Genomic DNA, 19349 nt, shown 5'->3' on the forward strand with positions numbered 1-19349 from the left:
TAAGGTGAATCTCTGCATAAGAATATTCTTAAGAGATTTGATGTTAGGTTTAATGACATTTTTTAGTCATACTTTCACTGCAGGTATGTTACAACATTATAAATCTCATTAACTAGTGAAATTCATCTAGCAGCAGCTGCTCTAGTAAGAGGTCTGGTGACTATGACACTGAATCCTCATGTAAAACAAAAGAAAAATGACACTACATGTGAACATTTTTGTATGAAAATATCGAAATAAAGCAGTATTTTATTTTTGTTTGCACCCGCATTTGTAAATCACAGCAAATCAAGGGCCCAATAACTAACCCTAGCAAATAAAAAAGCAGTATAAAGCAGAACTTCCCCCTAATTGTTAAACAGTCAGTTTTCTATTGCTGTTTTACAATTCAGACTTGCAATCATCAGCTAATAGATAAATTTCTTTCTTGCAATACATCTTTTGAAGCATGACACTATTTGTGTCTGTATGCAGTTATTTAAATACATAAACTGACAATAATATAACCAAATTATATATTTTATTCAACAGTTATGCAAATCTATAATAAGTAGCATTTAGTGGCAGAAGTGCCAACATTGCTAACAAGAAAATCCTAGCAGGCAAATAGAAAAAAATGTACCACAAAAAGCTTTGCGTATGTCGGTGGAAATGACGGCTCCATGCTAACAGCATAAATCAAAAACAGATGTTAGTTAAACTGATATTTATAATGTTTGGATTTATAAGCAACCAGCTAAGTGTATAAGCTGACTTTGTACAATTGTTACAAAATTAACAGAAGCACATGTCCGGTCTGCAGTCCAGTCCATGTCAGATATTACACATAATAATAAACTGTCTACAACTGTAGTGAAAGATTTTTACTGTTCATAAACTCACTTTTATGTAGACATTTGTACATCTGAGCATCAGATACAGTATAAAAATTGGTATTTACACTTTTATTACTGGCATGAAAGGAAAATATTAAACTTGGTTGTCCAAATAAGGAAATTGTGGAAAATATTAAATGGTGACACACACAACACATCCTACCCTGCACTTTTATTATAGAGTGACCTGTCTAATTCACTGATACAGAAATGCAGTAGCTGTCTTCATGTGCATCTTTGCTGAACTGGATGCTATTCATTATACAATGGTGAGTTTGATCAAATTTGTGTGTTACATGATGGATGCAGAGAATCCTGGCTTACTGTATAAGCAAATGCAGCTACTAGAACTGAGTTTAGCTAAGATGGCAACAGCTTAACATATGGCCAGATCCATATCAATTTTATAGAAATTACATCAACCAGAGAGATATATACGTGTCAAGCAAGTGGCCATAAATGTTCAACTGGATATCTAGAAAATAACAAGGCAAATGTCCGGTATGCCCGCTACTTAATAATTAGTCAAGCCTATATTTATTAACAGCTGGAGAGATGACAGTCTCATCTCAAATAAAAAAATAAGCTTGCAATTTTACAGGTCAGTGTTCATCTAGAAAAAAATAATGCCAAAATAATGACTAACAGAAACAGCTTTGTCCTGTATTCTTGTCACTTCACTGAACTGCCTTTTCCTGAATATCTGAATAAATTAAAACAAACAAACAAACAAAGAATCAAACAAAATCATAGCAGTTAGAAAAGCATAGTTTTTCGATATCTCTATTTTCATAAACGCTATGGCAACAACTGTAGGTGTTGATACCTCTATAGTGACTATGACAAAGTTTATGAAATGCCAGCATAATTACTGCAAAACTTTGCATAAAAATTCCTTGTAAAATATGAATTGCTTCATTGCTTTGCTACAATCTAAACTCATGACTACACTTGAGAGTGGAACTAAGCTAAAAAGCCAAATGGTAGGTCAGGAATATAACCATGGTTTCTATATGAAGAGGACCACCAGGGTGGCTTCCTTCCAGAACTAGGTTTTTATTTTTGCTTGTTTCCTTGGTGAGTTCTGATAGAAACATGAACAAATATGATGGTACATGATCACCTCCTGATTGTGACTGTGCCCTCACATGTGTAGCCTATGAGAGGCCCTTGCTACATCAATCTAATTCACTCAGATTGCTGGATTGTCCTCCACTGTTACTCATGTAACCTATAATTCCACATCCTTTTCTTCCAGACAACCAGAACAATTTATATCTGGAATTCATGTAGGTGACGTATCAAAGTGATTTGTAACACTTCCTAAAGCATTCCTTGGAAAATGTATTTCATGGAGTGCTTTGACAGTGCTTAATATGAGTGCTGATACCACTTTAATGGTAAATGATGACTGCTGTTCTTCCCTGTTGAGAATAATAGACATTTAAGTATGATGCTGATCCTTATTCAATTCATCTATTGTTACTGTACTTTACTGAGGATGATAATTTCTCAATCAGTTTATACTGTAGCATTCTGAGGCAATATCACTCAAAGTAATATTAGATATTTTCAGCAGGTACAGGATCAAGCTTTAATTATGTACATGGCAGCCTTGATGCCCGCTCTCAACGCATTATTGGCTGATATGCTGGTTGGAGAACATGGTCCTGGAGAAACATTGTTTCATTTCATCATGTACTGCATCAGCTATATATGGTTAAAATGACTAAAGGCTTCTTGGCTTGACTTGACTTGTGTCGTGGGGTCATATTCTGACCTCCAGAATCCTCAGTTGGTGGCCAATCAGCAATCTTCTCCAAGGTGGCCTTCAAGTTTACAGAATGAGATTCAGCCATTGGAATAGTAAGTACATCAGGGTCTGTCTCTACAAGTGAGGCAGCTGTACTTAGCTCAACAGTGCTTTGCACTTGTGCATTGCTACTAAAGCACATGCAGGATATCAACTCCTCTACTCTGCTATATATAGCCTATATCATCTCCTATATATATATCCACTACTCTGTTGAACAATACAGTACGAGCACTAATTCTATAGTCTCCCTGGTGGAAAGCAGCTGTGAATCCTGTGTTGGATGCAGTTCTTCCTTTGACTGCTCCACAAAGGAGCTTGTCTTCCTTTTTCTAGTGATCTGCATTCCTACAGTATTGGGGAAAGTTGCTGAATAAGCAGGAGTTTTTTCCATGGCCTGTGAGGCATGCTTCTTAGATTGCAATTGGCATTATGCTGCACTTAGGGCAAGGCTATGAAAGTGTTTGTTGAAGATGCTTGTTCATTGTTGATGTCCATCATCCAACTTTAGTAGGGCTCAGCAGCACAAACAACTCACCATTGTGCCTTTAAATAAAGGAGATTATAAAGTTGTGATGAATCAATCTACATTAACTCCAAGCTGCTGCTTGCCAACACAGATAATCCACATGACTGCTCTCTGAATCAGTGATGAATATCAATTAATAAAGACTAAAGTTACCATCATGTGGTTGTACTGTACCACAGTCATTTACAGGGTACATCTGTGAGGTCATCTCCACAAGGTGATAAATTTAATATTTGTATTCTAGGAAATGAGAACACTAGTTCTGGAAAGATTGTACTCTGGTGGAAGTAGATCTAGACCCCTCTGACACTCAGACTATATGTAGAGAAGTAGAAAATGCTACTGATTCATTTATTTGACCTTTAATATTTAAAAATAAATAAATAAATAAAAAATAAAAAATGTAGAACTATTTGTTTAAGTTCTAAATCAAAATGTAACGTTTTATTTAAAAAAAGTTAAAATTATAGTTGATACAACATTACAGAACAATTGCTAACATCATTTAATAGACAGTATCTCAAGTCTAAAATCATTTTGTCAGCTTACACTGTAGTCCATGGACAGAATTCTTAATATATTTCAGTGCACAACAGATAAACTGTTTTTTTTTTGTTTTGTTTTTTACAAAAGAGAGAAAGAAACTTTACATTCTACATGAATACTGCCAAAGACATTTGTACAGTACTGGATCAAACTGCTACAGCATCAACTGACCCAAAAATAATCTTTGACAATATCTATGCTGTGCTATTAAAATATACTGAACATAAAAAGCACAGCTACTAACATGTCCCAGAAACTAAACAAAGCTGCAATATTGAGCTAAGAAGAAAAAGTAATATGCTCTACTAAAATATTTGAATCATTAGGCCATTTACACTGCCAATCAAAAGTTTCTGAATCCCTCGATTATAACCTTTGCTTAAACATGAAATGAAAATGGGTTCAAGGTAAATACTCTAGAATTAGAAAATCTAAGTAAGAAATAAACACTGCTAACATTTTATTTTATTTTTATTGGGAAAAACCTAGATCTAACAGGAAAAAAAGCCTGGATAAATCTAATTAGGCACTTGTTGATGTTTGGGCGATTGTATTTTTATTTTTTTATTTTATTTATTTATTTTTTTTTTAATCCACTACTGTCCACTCCTAAAGAAATTCTTACAATCCTATCAGACACTTCAGACAAATCCTGCATGCTTCTGCAGTCCACTCCAATTATTTCATTTTTTTTTTTTTTTGCACGGTCAATATTTTCTTGGACTTATTGGTTCTATTTACCAAAATATATAAATTGCTCATTAAACCACCATTGCTCTAAAGTAAAACAATTGTTAAACAAATGAACGCTGTGCCACGTGAGCACTCAGTATGCTCCCATGTTAATGAATGTGGCCTTGCTTTGTCCTGAGAGTTTCATAACTCATTTCCTGCTCCCACCCACATAAAAGTAAAAACCACCTGCTCCCACAGCTTATTTGGCTGCCTCCCACAAGATCCTCGTCTCCGTGCACACCTTTATACTCTAGCACAAGTTATATAGGTTTACAGTCTTGCAGTAACTGGTTCACCAAACAAGTGCACTTGCCTGTAATGAAGCATTATAATAAAGCAGAATGGATATTTTTAATTTTGTAAAACTGGAATAAAACATAACAAAAAATCCTCCACGTGTTCAAAAACTTTTGACCGGCAGTGTAGTTGTTACCAATAAGCAAAGCAGAGAATAAATCCACTTTTGCACAAATAAGTAAAACGTGTCTTTGTGCTCCAAAACAACAGTTTGATGGACTTCACCACATGTAGTAGCTTCTTGTTGTGTCAACCTGGCTTGGCTTTGGCTCCAAGGAGCCATCTTTGTCCTTTTCTGTGTCTACATCCCACAGATTGATGAGAGGAGGGTAGAGCTCATTAAGAGGAATAGAAGAGGTTTTCTGCATGTACTTTTTGAGCGAGTGGTGGTAATTCTTCCTTTTCCATCTCTTGGCAATGTAGACCGAGATGAACCCCAGGCTGATGATAGCCAGGATTGTACCCATGACAGCAGCAAGAGCTGTGTTGGTGCCTTGGTCAGATATTTCCACAGCAAAAGTGGAATGTTTAGTTGTGACATTTACACAAGACTTTTGAGTCTGTTGGTGAATATTAGAAACTGAGAGACAGACCTCATATTCAGTAGCTGGTTGAAGGTGTGTCAGATTATACTCATGGACATCTACAGGGACTCTGGCTGTGTAGGTGATATGGGGGTTGTCAATCTTCATGGTGGCTGAAGACCACTTGAGGTTAGAAGTCATTACGTTGGAGTTTACCTTCCAGGACACCAGTACTGAGTGAGACTCTGTCTGTTTCACATAAATTTTCATAAGCTGAGTGCTGTCCAGGAGAGTGCCATTGACCCGGATTGCAGTCACCCGAGTGTCAGCACCCTCTGTATTCTGAGCAACGCAGGTGTAGCGACCAGAATCATCAGCTTGAATGTTTGATATATGTAGCGTTCCGGCACTGTTTAGATGGTACTTATCAGACACAGTATCCATCATGACCTTGTTACCTAATGGTGTCACCCAGTATATCTCTGGTTCAGGCTCTGCCATTGCACGACAATCAAGGTCTACGGCCATGCCAATATCCAGGTTAAGATGGTTAGGGAAGGTGTCGTGGGATATCATTGGCAAGCACTGCTCAGCAGATTCATGTGAAAGTACCTCTCTCATGCGCTGCCCTCTGACCTCTGGTGGCATTGCACAGTACATTGAAAGAGGTTCCATGAATCGTATGGTCGTCTTATTTGAACTCATCCACTGGATAACACAATCACACCGCAGTGGGTTGCTGTGAATGCTGATCTCCCGCAGGTTGGGTAAGGATTCTACTGTTGCCAGGTAAACAGAATTTAGAGCATTGTTGTTGAGCATGAGACTCTCAAGAGATGGAACATCACGGAATGCGAATCGGCTAATGTACGAGAGCTTAGGGTTATTGGTGGCCTCAAGTTTGGTCAATTCTGGGAGATTATCCAGGGCAAAACGATCAATAGAGACAAGCTCTCCCATGTTATTAATACCAAGTTCTTTAAGCCTTAACATATTTTTGAAATCCCCTTCCTGGATTTTGTGAATAGGGTTTTTGTTCAAATCCAAGAATTTCAGGTTTGGTAGTTTCTGTAGTGCATTTTGAGGAACATTCACAAGTTTATTATCGTAGAAAGAGAGGCTTTCAAGATTGTCCAGTCCAACAAAAGCATTGCCTGGTATATCAGTAAGTTCCATCCCTGCTAATACCAGACTTCTAAGGTTAACCAGAGGTTTAAAATTCAAATCCATTATCCCAACCACAGGATTTTCTCCAATCATTAAGATCTCAAGGTTGGGGGTCGATTCAAACCAACGGCTATCAATAGCTTTGAGCTTGTTTGAGTTCAGGTGTAGCCTTAGCAAGTTGCGCAAACCAGCGAATGCATTAGGAGCAATGGAACTAATTTGATTGTGGTTTATATAAAGCTCTTGAAGATTTGTAAGGTCCTGAAGGCTGAAGTCAGGCATCTCAACAATCTGGTTCTCCTCCAGATGGAGCGTAGTGAGCTGGGACATGTTGGTCAGGCCTATGTCACGAATGTTGGTGAAGTTGTTCTGGGAAAGATCCAGTTCAGTCAGGTTTAGCAACTGCTCCAGTTCCTCACCAGTCCTGGCAATGTAGTTACTTTGCAACAGCAACACCTGTGTCTCACTTGACAGGTTTCCAGGGATGCGTGTAAGACGAAGGTCATTGCAGTCTACGGTTATAGCTTCCCTGTAGGTAGACTGGGGTGTGAACCACGGTCTGATTTCACATACACATAGTTGAGGACACTCTGTAGCTTTAGCAGACGAGAATGTAATTAATGCCAGCAGAAAAATGAAGCAAGGCTGAGCAACACAGAATGCAGTCCCTATAGCCATTTTTAGCCACTCTGATGAAAAATGGGTTGGATTCCCAAAGAAGCAAAAAGATCTGGAGTGTATGATAAGACTTTCATCAAGTGTTCAGAAGTGTAACTGCATCAGTCTTTTGTCCTGTAAAAACTTGAGTCACAGTGGCACAGAAATTCCAAGCGGTAGTTTCCCAGTAGATTCCCTGTAGACTCCGACACAGTCTAATATCAGGACAGTGCAACGGGGTCTGGAAGCAAAAGAAAAAGTTTCTGTCAACATACAAGATACAGCAACATGACATAACAGGTTATGTGAAATGAAAAGTTTCTATATATCAAATAAAAATGTGACTGCAGTATATCTATGTGTTCCCAAAATATATTAAATTAATATGCATGAAACAGCCAAAAGTATGTGAACAACTGATCGTACATACAGTATACAGTATCTGATTCTTCCCCAAACTGTTGCCACAAAGTTGGAAACACACAATTGCACAATTGTCTAGATTGTGTTTGTAGCATTAAAGTTTTGCTTTACTGGAACTAAAGGGGTTAAGTATGTATGGTTTGCCAATGTTAGTGTACAAGAATCCCCGACCTCAACCCCACTGAACATCATTGGGATGAACTGGAATCAGAATCTGTGAACCAGGCCTCACTAATGCTCTTGTGGTTGAACGAGCACAAATCCCTACGGCCATGTACCAAGATCTAGTGGAAAAACTTTCCTGAAGAGTGGAGACTGTAATAGCAGCAAATAGTAGATTTATTTCTATTTTTTGTGCGCTGCAAGAATTAGAAACTTATTTTTTTGGTAGGTTATCAGTTCATCCTAATCATTCAAATATCACATGCAGGTGGTTTTAAATGCTATGATCAGCATCACTTGGTTAAATATATGCTCATGCTAATGTTCATCATCTCTCAATGCCTATGCAAAAATGAATGAATTCTACACATTTAAAATAAACTGGTAATATAAAGTGTACATCAAGATTACAGCAAAAGCACTAGGTTTGGGACAGTGTTCAGTGAAATACAGTTGTGTTTATTTATATCACAAGTAGCATTCGGCATTCTCTAATGCTTCCTGGATTCCTGCTTTAATGCTTTTGCTGCTAAAATGATTGACTCAGCATCAGCACCATATGGTGAAGCAAATGTCCATGCTCACCATCCAGGTGCTTGGTCTGTGTAACACATGATAACACACTCAGGCCGTTTTTAGCTTACAAATTTAAACATTGGCTTGCATATTTTCTCCACTGATGCTTCAAAATAGCCCAAGAGAGTTTGTTTAAAATCGCCTACACTGAATTGTACATCATATCTGAACATGAGTTGCCAGTTAGTGATGAATCAGATTTTACCTAGAGGGACTTTTTTCAAGCCTAGTGGCACAAGATTTATTTTTATTGCAAATGCAAATTAAGCAGAGAAACAATAATATAGAGAAAATGCACGCAAAAAATCTATTGGTCACAAAAGGTTTAAAATTAAGCAAAGAATTTATCCTACTTTGATAGATTTCTCATAATGTTAGATACTGTTACATGCAACCAAAATGTTAAAAGTTAGACATCTGCCCAAATGGAATAAAAAGGCAAATTCAAACAAATTTATATCTAATTATACAAGATGTATAATCCATTTCATATTCAGATCTGTTACATTTTGAATTCAGATAAATAGATCATTAGCTAAATGTTTCAATCCAGTCACTTCCCCAGTCTGAATCTGTGATGAGCGTAATGGTGGAAAACTCACTTGAATGAAATGCTTTTTGCAGACACCAAGTATTTAGATATGCCATTTGGGGAAAGCTTTTATTCGTGCATCACTGTTCTGTCGATTATGGATAATTGTCTCCTGTTTATAAAGTACTGTGCAAACTACACTTAAAAAATGTCTTCAAAGATACCGGAATTCAATATTTCAACTAAATTTACTATAAAGGAAGAGCAGTAATAAACTATACAAAGTTAATATTTGGAGAGCCCTGTACTTTACTTCAATAGCTTTTATATATTTTATTTCTTGTTTTTTTATGTTGTTACCTGTCACACATGCTACTGTTCTAGCAGATTAATCCAGCCTTTATTATATATACAGTATATATACAGTTAGCGCTTTTCCCCCTTTCTCTCTCTCTCTCTCTCTCTCTCTCTCTCTCTTTCTTTCTTTTTTTTAACATTTATCAATGTTTGGAAATCTAAGATGTTTTTTTTACTTCCTCAATTCTGCAGAGATAGGTAGACAGATAGATATGTATATAGCTTAATGTCTCAGAAAGATACTTCTGTCAGTTTCACTTTTTAAAAAGCATCTCAATATTTATGTTCGCTTGTGTCTCACTGACACATACTTTTAAAATCTTGTTAAAATAATACCCTCTAGAAAACTCGGAAGATACAGATAAAATACAGACTGAATGAAACCATGAAATGGTGATATTCGGCACATTTCTTTTCTCTTTTTTATAGAATACCCTGTTTCATTTAACATGAAAATATGAAAACACTTATTACTTTTTCATGTCCCATGTTTTTTTCCCTACAGTGGATTGTTTTTTCCACCGTGCTAACTGTGTACAAGTCCAGTCTAACCTCTGCTTTTGCTGAAAATGCAGAAAGCCATAGCAAAGTGGTAAAAAATTATAAGTATAAAAAGTATAAAAACTCTGGCTAAACTGTAGATGCTGGCATCTCTGCACTTGAGTTTAGAGGTAAAAGCTCTCATGATATTAACAAACCTTTCACAAATCAAATTTACAATGCATGTAGAAATAATTTAATTGTCAGTAGAGATAGTCCCATTTACTAAAGCACTAAATTAACTATTTTAACCTGTACACTGGCTTTCCATTTGACTTATCACACATTTTCAATCTGTATAAACAAATTAGTTATTTTTTCACTGCAAGTCTGATATAAAATTAGTCAGGAGACTGTTGGGTTATAGTGTGAGATGTTTTTACCTCTGTTCAGAAACACAGTGGTTGAAGATAACACCATCAAATTTTAAATGCTTATGAACAAGCTTGTAGGCTAGGTAGAAAAGCTACAATTTCCTAAAGCCCTACTTTCTTATTTGTGCTATTTTTTGGCCTCTGGTAAAAAGAGTTAAATAAGCAAAAGATGTATACTCCACTAGAAAAAAATGCATCGAGTAAACTAAAAATAGTGCCATTGAATGGTTGCACTCATGTCACTGGTGTAAAAATCCTGATTTGGTACCTAATTGGTGGAATGATCCCTTTCTCTTGTCAAATCAGGCCACATGTTCCCGCCCCATAAATAATATTTCATTACTATTATTACTGTTATTTCATTAAGTTTATCAAACTGACTTTCAGCAGTTTCCGGCAAGCATTCGGCTACAATGTACTGCTGTGCTTTAGAGTCTCCATTAAAAATGCCCATTAAACCCTTAACCACAATGTTTTTACCGTACACAGTGATTTACAATCAGTTGTGGGTGAAGCCCTTTGGATATGTTTTGAAAACAAACTGTTTGCTTCTCCTTTTCCAACATTTATTCTTAACCACAAGAATAGGACACACCTGAAAACACAAAAATAACAGCACATATGCCGGCTCAGAAACTGGCTGTAAGAGGCGATCTTCATCCACCAAAAAAAATTCTTTAAATAGTAAGTGTTTGTAGAATCCCAAGGGGTTTTACTCTGAACCTTCTATGATCCCTCCGTAAGGCAGCCTATCAAAGTGTATCCTTAAAGAGCAACGGCCTACAGTATATGCCTTCTGTCATGTCATCAAAATCTGCTTGCGTCACTGAGTGGAGAACATCATGAAATAATCATAGCCAGGTCATGCATAGCATCTGTCTGATTGATGCTTTCTGACCAGTAGCCACTGTTGCCAGGTCCTCGGTTTTCATACGAAGCTAGACTACTTTTATGCTAGACCTTTGTTGTTGTTTGTTTATTTGTTTTTTATTTTCTTGTTGAGGATTGGATGTTTTGCAAATATTCTAAATTCATAAGTTCTTTATCTTAATCGATTATCTAATGCGTTACTGAACCTTTCTACTCAGTCTCATAGGAATTGAAGGCATTTAAGGAAAGCCCTTTTTTAAGTAATACATAAACATACAGTAAACACACCATTTGCCAGTGGAAGTCTTGATGTTGTACTATAAAAGCAGTTTACTGTATAAACATTTACAGATGATTATTTATTAGCTAATACTTGACATGTGATAATGAAGGGTCTCTTTCTTTAGATAGCATGGTTAATTTTTACACCAGAAGACTCTTTGTAATATTTGGTTCTCACCATCTATGAAATATTCACTCCGAGGAAAAAAAAATACCCAAAGCTCTGCAAACAACAGATGACAACATACAATCAAGCAAGACAAGGAGGCTGCCTCTACATACCCATCACTCATGATGCCTATTAATTCAGAAAGCTTCCCTTCTTTCATTAAAATTCGGCGTTGTAGTCTAATTGTGTATGCAGCTTGGGTGCGTGTAATTCAAAGAGGGTATCAGACACTAAAATGGGGATTGTATTTGTTTGGATTCTGAGTAGCAAAACAGATACCTACAGCAACTGTCTGCCAAAAATCACTGTCTACACACTTGAACCTTAAGTAAGTTTTCATGTTCTTTCATGAATTGAAGTTCATATGCTGTCATGTTCACCATCTATAGACAGGCTTCAGAGTATCTGCACTGTATAACACAACAAATTATTCTTACAATTTATCATAATATATTCATAGTAAGGCTAATCTCAGATTCAGCACTTGACCCAGGTGCTTACCACAAAAGGGGTTAAAGCGTTCACACTCAGATGGATGAAGAACAGTGATGTATTCCACACAATTTTATTTAGAAAGGGGTCACACAATTTTGACTCCAAATGTAATAATACAGAATATTTGAATATTTTGACCAAAAATATTATACCAAAAAATTGCATATAGAACAAATATCATTTACAAATACGTTTAGTAGAAAAAAAGGAATAGTGGTTAATAAGACGCTATTTAGTGGTTAATATTCCTCTTCTTCAACAATCATTGCTGTTAAACAACCACAGCAACTTGTTCAGTGCTGACAGATTTGTCTGGATCTCTAATACATGCATTTAAAAAAACATAATAAAAGAGCATATTTTTATGGAATGGTAAAAGATAATAGACAAACATGTTTTTATGCAATTGGCTCAGTGCGTATTGAAGTTTGGCTGAGATTTTTTAACATACAGTTAAGAGCTGTAGTGAGATATTAAGTGTGAGCCTGGAGGCTAGATTTGTCTGGGAGCAGGGGGAAAAAAAATCTCTTAGCGCTCTGTTGGAAAGAGCCATTGATTTGTTTGAACTTCAATCCAAACCTGTTAGTAGACAATGTGAACATAAATTCTTGGTGACATAAAGTAGTTAAATTGCTGTTATATCTCTGCAACTGTAAACTCTAAGCACTCTGTAATATATTGCTGTATCACTGGTCACCTCATAAAGAAGGGATATCTAAAACACCACTGTAAATATTTGTTCATATTCTTCAGCCAATAGCAGAATGGCAGAAGCTGTCATTTTCACATTTAGAAGTGAATGATTGTTTACACCTTTCAAGCTTCATTAAGACTGGTCTTACTGGACGGTGGCTGCTTGTGTAAAGTCCATTTTTCTTTGTATCTTTCTGCTTTAAATCATAACTGACAGCCATAAAAATCTGCTGGAGCCATCTGCCATTTGACTACGAGACAAAACTCTGCCCCCCACCCCCTTACCCCCCGACTCATGGGGGTGATGAGGGGGCATCACCTTGTGCCTGTCAGACTTGTGGCTTACTAAATACCAAATACTGACGGTTCAACTGAAAACAGACAGAGAATCTGAGAATTCACATTATTCTCTCTCTCTCTCTCTCTCTCTCTCTCTTTCTCCTTAATGTAAATTTAAACAATGTTAATTCAAGCTAGACAATTATAGCCCATCTCAACATACTTTTTTTATATGTATATATATCTAAAGTGTTTCTTCTTGGCAAAGTATAGTTCGGATCCCCACGTATCTAACGTACCCACTAACTTGATTCTTGAATGCTGTGTGCCTGTGACTGATTTATTCTGAAGTTTTCTGACTGATAAACTCATGAATACTTTAATTGGCAATGAGTTTTCTTTCCAAATCTTTCCAACAGCAGCAGCAGGCTCCAAATGCATCTAAAATAAACTCTAAAACTTTTTAAAACTCAACTGTGAGCAATCGCCTGTAGTGCTTCTAAAAATGGAGGCTATACATTAGGGCCTGTGATTCTTATATGGGTCAGAGCTCAACATAGATGTCCACGCTGAGATGTTCATTCAAATTAAAACAAGAGTCTGGACTTTAACTTCATAGTAATTTCAATATCCGGAGTGTTGTGTATGTAATTCATTAGAATGTATAAATACAATGCATCCAAATTGCAAAGTTTCAGCAGAATGGACTGCTTCCATATTTTCATAGAGTTTGAAATGCATCACAAACATTGCTTAACAGATCATCTTCGGTAAGTAAAATCTGCAAATCTAGGGTATTTTCTGTCACACTGTCTACTATAACACACAGCAAGTGAAACCGCTTGTGCAAGACGGATTGGAATAAAAACACACCCCAAGCACTTTTTTAGTAAGTCACTTGTGAATAGAATGGCAGATTGAGCTGTAAGCTACACTGCAGTTATGGGCAGAAAGGTGCTGAGGAATCATGGTCCCATATCCTCTAGTCAGAGCCAAAAATAATGTTGAACAGGTTTAAAAGCATACATTTCACTTTTCTCCGGAAGTAGTATTTTTCCATGTCTGTGTAAACACTAATCCATGGAGGCAGAAATGCATTGAGTTGAAAATAAAACACTGATACAATGCCTAAGAAAGCAAAGGGGGGGGGGATGAAATCCAGGGGGGATCGACAGCACATCTACAGCACATCCTGAGCAAAAAAGGAAGTCACGGTAGAAGCTGATACCAGCATTCCAGAATGGTGTAGTTTGTGAAATGAATGTTAATGGAAATCTGTTCAGCATCCCAGAGGCTTTGCCACTGGGAATAGACCAGATAACATATCTATGTGTGCTTCTCAAGACTTTCACAACATTGATTAATGCTTTATTATATTAAATACTAGTATTATATTTGTTAAGATGGTGCATTTGATAATTAAGTGTATTGGAATTTGAAATACACTTTGAAATTGAAAGTTATTGATTAAAAATGACAGGAACCATCACAATTGGAGTGTAAAGTGAAGAACAGGCAGACCCCAAGGGTCCAAATGTCCCAAATCTAATTTCTTTTTCACAATATTAGTTTAGCTATTTTTTCCTCCAAAATCAGCTCTACAATCCCTAGAGTCTTCAAACACATTACACGATACAGAAAATGTTACTAAAAGCACTACGATGATTTTTTTCTTCCAGAAGAATTGACCATATTTCCATAACTCCTGAGATTCTTCAAATCATACTGTATTAAATATATAAATATTATTAAGCACAAATTAGGTAAGTAATGAAAAAATACCCCCAAAGTCTGGGAAATGTTGGATTTGTAAAGACAAGGATGCATAGGTGTAGATCAAACATATTGTGTTACACAATAAAACTACAATGCTCCCCATATGTTTATGAAATGTTTAATTAGCTTTGCTCATTTTAATAAATGGAAATAATAATAAAGTTGACTGTGCAATCACATGTCCTTGCCAGAACCATTCTGTTTGTAAGTAACACTTAGCTAGAGGACTTCTCAACCACATTACAGTGGCAGAATTAGTCAAACTGCTGCCTAGCCTGTTCTACTTCCTATCTCGCTATCTCACACCACCCCACCCCACCCCTGGAGCATGTATTGTTGCCCTCTCATACACCCTGCCTTTAACCTTTAGTGAGGGTATTGTGCTGATTTTACTCTCTCTGCACAAGCCATTTTAATGATTATGCACACACTTTATGTCTGTGGGTCTTTATCACCAAGTATCTCTCATACAGTCAGAAAGATTCCAGGACCGTAGCAGAGGAAAGCAAATAGTAGGAGTCTGTCATCTCCTCTTTTTAAACTCTTAAATCTTAAGGATTTTTCTTTTCAAAATGTAGATATACAGAAACATATCATATCATATCATATCATATCATATCATATGTCATATCATATTTGGGTTACCATCCAATAGTGTTGATATCAAAAAACTCTATCTATGTCTATACTAGGCCTGCATGTTATAGTGTAAAACCGCACTGCTGTCTATTTTGGGCTGAATGTAATACAATACTGAAGGTTTTGGGAGGAGCGGCTGCTCTGCTTCTGTTGTTTCTGTTCTCCATGTAGCTCTAGGTCCTATGCCCACGTTTATCATTGTAACATACATAACATAGAGAATACTGAATATTACACACTGAATGTGCAATTTGAGTGTCATCAAGAGAGCAGTGAAAGATGGTAGTATCTTTTTTGTTATGCAATCAAATGTATGTAAAGCAGAGTTGTTCCCTAACACCACGTTACTGATGCATGGACATTGAAATGGATTGCACCAAAATCCTTCTGCTTTCTAAGTGAAGTGAATACAGTAACACAGCATCATTATGCTCATACTAATGCTTGATTCATTTTCAAAAAATAGTCAAATAAATTCATATTACAAACATGTGAAAGTACTATTAATAATGTGAAAATGTTAACTTGGTGTTTTTTTTACAGGCATGCAAGGATTTGCCTTGGTTTGCATGTTACGATAAATGGTAGCCATTGGTAAGGCAATGTTTATGTGTTGGCTACTGGTTTGGTAGTATTTGGACAAAAAGATGAACAAAATCCATTTGACTCTTCAAAATCTAAGTTTCTTTCTCATTAATTTTGTCAAATTCTTTGTGATGTGATACTGTACATAAAACATAACAGTTATATTTAGTCCAAAATTAACAAAACAATATTCATTAACAGATTACTAAGTAACCAATTGTTGTATTCCAATCTATGCAAATAAACATGATTATATATAGTGTAGCACAGTTCATCAGTCATATGGTATTGGTAGAATTAAGGTTGCCTTTTGTTGTGTGCATTTATGAATGCTCTTCCACAAACAGACCTCCTGACTTCTGTTAAGTATAGAAACTCAGCAACGTCCCCAAAAATAGCTCATTAAAAAAAACACGCCCTTGAATATGTGCAATTCCTTTTCACTTTTCTTATACAATCTACAAAACAACTTCCATGTGGAATTAAGCCCGACAGTGTTTATATAAGACCAGCTGCCTCAGGACGCCAGTTTCATTAATATTCTCGTCACCGCCTCCCAGAAGTTGTGCAAGCTCTGCAGACGCAACAGCTGCAACTAGGCGGAGGCGTCCCTCAAGGACAATATGAACAACTCACAATCCTCCCTTATTATTATGCATCCTTCCCTTGCACTTAAACACGCCTTCCCACCATTTAACATGGTCTGGGTTGCTTCTCTTTCTTCCAAAGTTCTTGCATCTCCCTAATTTCGAACAAGGGGGCCTTGGCGACATCTGCTAGTGCCATCATATTTGGATGCAAATCACATTACTAGTGAAGATCAAAGGTAACTACAATCAATGCAAGGCTGTGAACTTGCGTGGGAAAACCAATTCCTCAACTGCAGATGGATATGCGGACAAGGGCAAAAATATACATTAACCTATCCGATATTTGAAACCTGTAACAGATTTGGTGTTAATAGGGTAATATAGGCTGTACTGCGCTGCGCACAATTCCTACTGCAACGAACCGAAAAGAAACCTCTAAGGATTTGTATTTCTACGCATGCATGTTATGTAGATTCTGGTGCATTTGGTACCTTAAAACTGACATTATATTCATACAAAGATCTAAACTATTATTCATTAAAATATATGTATCTGGGTTATTACCTCTTCGGCGTGCACGTTTCAGTTGCACCGGCCTCCTCCCTCGGTGCATGCAGTGTCCTTACAGACCGAAACGTCAACAAACAAGGGGAAAAATCCAGAAGGCGATGTGAGACTTATTTGTTTTGTAATCACGTTGCTCCTGAGCTGCATACGAGCAAGCCATATGTTTTATTCGGGTACCCCTTCGTTATGTCCACACGGATTCCCCGTAGAAAAGCGCATGGTCCGTTTAGTTTGAAGAGCGGTATGCCACCGGTGGTCTGTGCACACTGGAGGCAGCACGCGCTACACAGAGAAAAATAACGGGCTCGCGCACCTGGCGCTGTCCGCGCGAGTCAGCTGATTCTGGCACACGCGATTGGCCGAGGGGAGCGCGAGCGGGACACCATCTGTTTCGCGAGAATTGCTGGGATTCGAACAAAGACGCGCGGAGGGGATAATGCCGAAAAGAGGGCAATATATTGAGAGCGTCCTCCAAGCCTTCTGTCCCGACAACCCCCCTGCTCCTTTTTCCCCCTTGTCGTTGTGATGGAAGACGCTGCGTGCTGTTCCAGTCCCCATGAGACAGCATCTCTTTGTTTAGCGTTGAAAGCACTTTTTACAGAAAGGTGTCCTCTAGTATAACCCTGTTATTGATCGTCAGACTTATTTAATTATTCATTCATTCACTTATTTTTATTTACTTATTCCAAACATCACCCAATAAACAATTAAAAGATACATAATAGGATTCCTATTAATACTTTTTGTCATTCATGTTATAAAGCTAGAAACGGATGAAATCACTCAGTACAGCTGAGATCACAAGTTTACTTATACCTTGCTGAAGCTGCAAAATCCTAATAATTCAAAAGAAATAAGAGGGTTGTTATAAATTGCAGTTTGTTTTATTCACTTCTGCCCTGTATAGGCTATTTCACATAAAAATAAAAATAAAAAATAATGTTTACTTGTAGTCCTCAAGATAAAATACTAATTAAAGACAAAATGAACCAGTTTATATTTACAGTTAAATATTTATATATGCTTAAGTTATAATAAGTGATTTGATTCTAAACTTGATATCTAGTACATAAACGTATTGTTATGTCATTAATGTAAATCATTCATTCATCTTCAGTAACCTCTAGATCCTGGTCAGGGTCATGGAGGTCTGAAGCCTATTCTGGACAAACTAGACTTGATGCAGGAATACACCATGGATGATACCCAACTCAATTGTAAGGAAACACAGACAATCCCACCTAAAGGCAATTTAGTACAGCCAACTTAAGCAAAAAAAAATACAGACACAAAATGAACCTGTAAAAACCATGGTTAATACAGATACTCACCTAAGCTCAGGATTGATTCAGGGCCCCTAAAGCTGTGAGGCGGTAAAGCTACCTGCTGCACAGATCACAAGCATCAGCTTCCCACTCAGTGTGAACTTCTGTACACATGCATAAACCTCTCCATGCAGAGATTTGTGGAAGTGCATGCATTTAGTTCAAAGAATCATATGATAAGAAATGGTCCTACATCAAAGCTGATTAAAGAAATATTATATATTAATATATATGTGTGTGTACAATATGGAAAATTTGAAATACCACAAATAGGCTATAAATTCAGGCTTGTGTATTATTGTTTATTGCTTTGCCTTGCAATAGTGAAATGGTGGAAGAGGAGGTATGAATGTTCTTATGTTAAGCTTGGTCCATCCTGTGTATGACTATGCACATATAGTACATCCACTGCATCCTGTCTGTTTTTTATAAAAGCAATCTAAACTTGTTTTTACAAACGCTGTGCTGTACGCAAACAAAAAAAAAGACATCATAGTTGCACATAATTGTCTGAAGTGAACTAATAATCTGTGAAGTTCTATTTGCAGCAATCCAGTCAATAAAAGCTTAGGGCATCGGGATTTTTATTAATCTTAGGTGAATGTGGGTGTGTGTCTCAATCAGTTCAGTAGTCTGAAAATTGATCTGGGAGTCATTCATTTTAAGTGCTGTTTCAATTGCAAAATCCTTCCAGTACACTGGACCATTCACACATTAAAAAAATCCTACAATGCACTATAGAAACCAAGGAATATCTACACTCACTATGTTCCCTCACTGGAAATGGTGTCATATTTCTTGAAGACTCTCAGCTCAAAAAAATGGCAGATGGACTCTCAGGCAACTTCATCTACTAATGTAAGTAGTCTGTTATTGTTATTATTCAAAGTTTTAGTTCATACTGTAGTGTCTTTGAGTCTAATGACTTTTAGGTGTTTAATGATTTAAAAAATACACTAGTTAGACTATCAT

General features: G+C 36.8%; 1 protein-coding gene across 1 annotated transcript; it reads right to left on the bottom strand.

Annotated features, from left to right (window-relative positions):
• Window positions 1-503: 503 nt before the first annotated feature.
• On the bottom strand, window positions 504-17467 carry lrrn1 (leucine rich repeat neuronal 1). Its single transcript, XM_058404178.1, has 2 exons — window positions 17050-17467; window positions 504-7384 (listed from the first exon to the last, which is right to left on the bottom strand). The coding sequence occupies exon 2, from the start codon at window positions 7162-7164 to the stop codon at window positions 5017-5019; it is 2148 nt and encodes a 715-aa protein (XP_058260161.1). The 5' UTR covers window positions 7165-7384; window positions 17050-17467; the 3' UTR covers window positions 504-5016.
• Between the last annotated feature and the right edge of the window lie 1882 nt (window positions 17468-19349).

This window comes from Hemibagrus wyckioides, linkage group LG11, assembly GCF_019097595.1.
Source record: "Hemibagrus wyckioides isolate EC202008001 linkage group LG11, SWU_Hwy_1.0, whole genome shotgun sequence".
Classification (NCBI taxonomy): Eukaryota; Metazoa; Chordata; class Actinopteri; order Siluriformes; family Bagridae; genus Hemibagrus; species Hemibagrus wyckioides.

Bases quoted from the DNA above. Each gene is read 5' to 3' on its own strand.
- lrrn1 (XM_058404178.1), bottom strand. From the start codon at position 7,164: ATGGCTATAGGGACTGCATTCTGTGTTGCTCAGCCTTGCTTCATTTTT.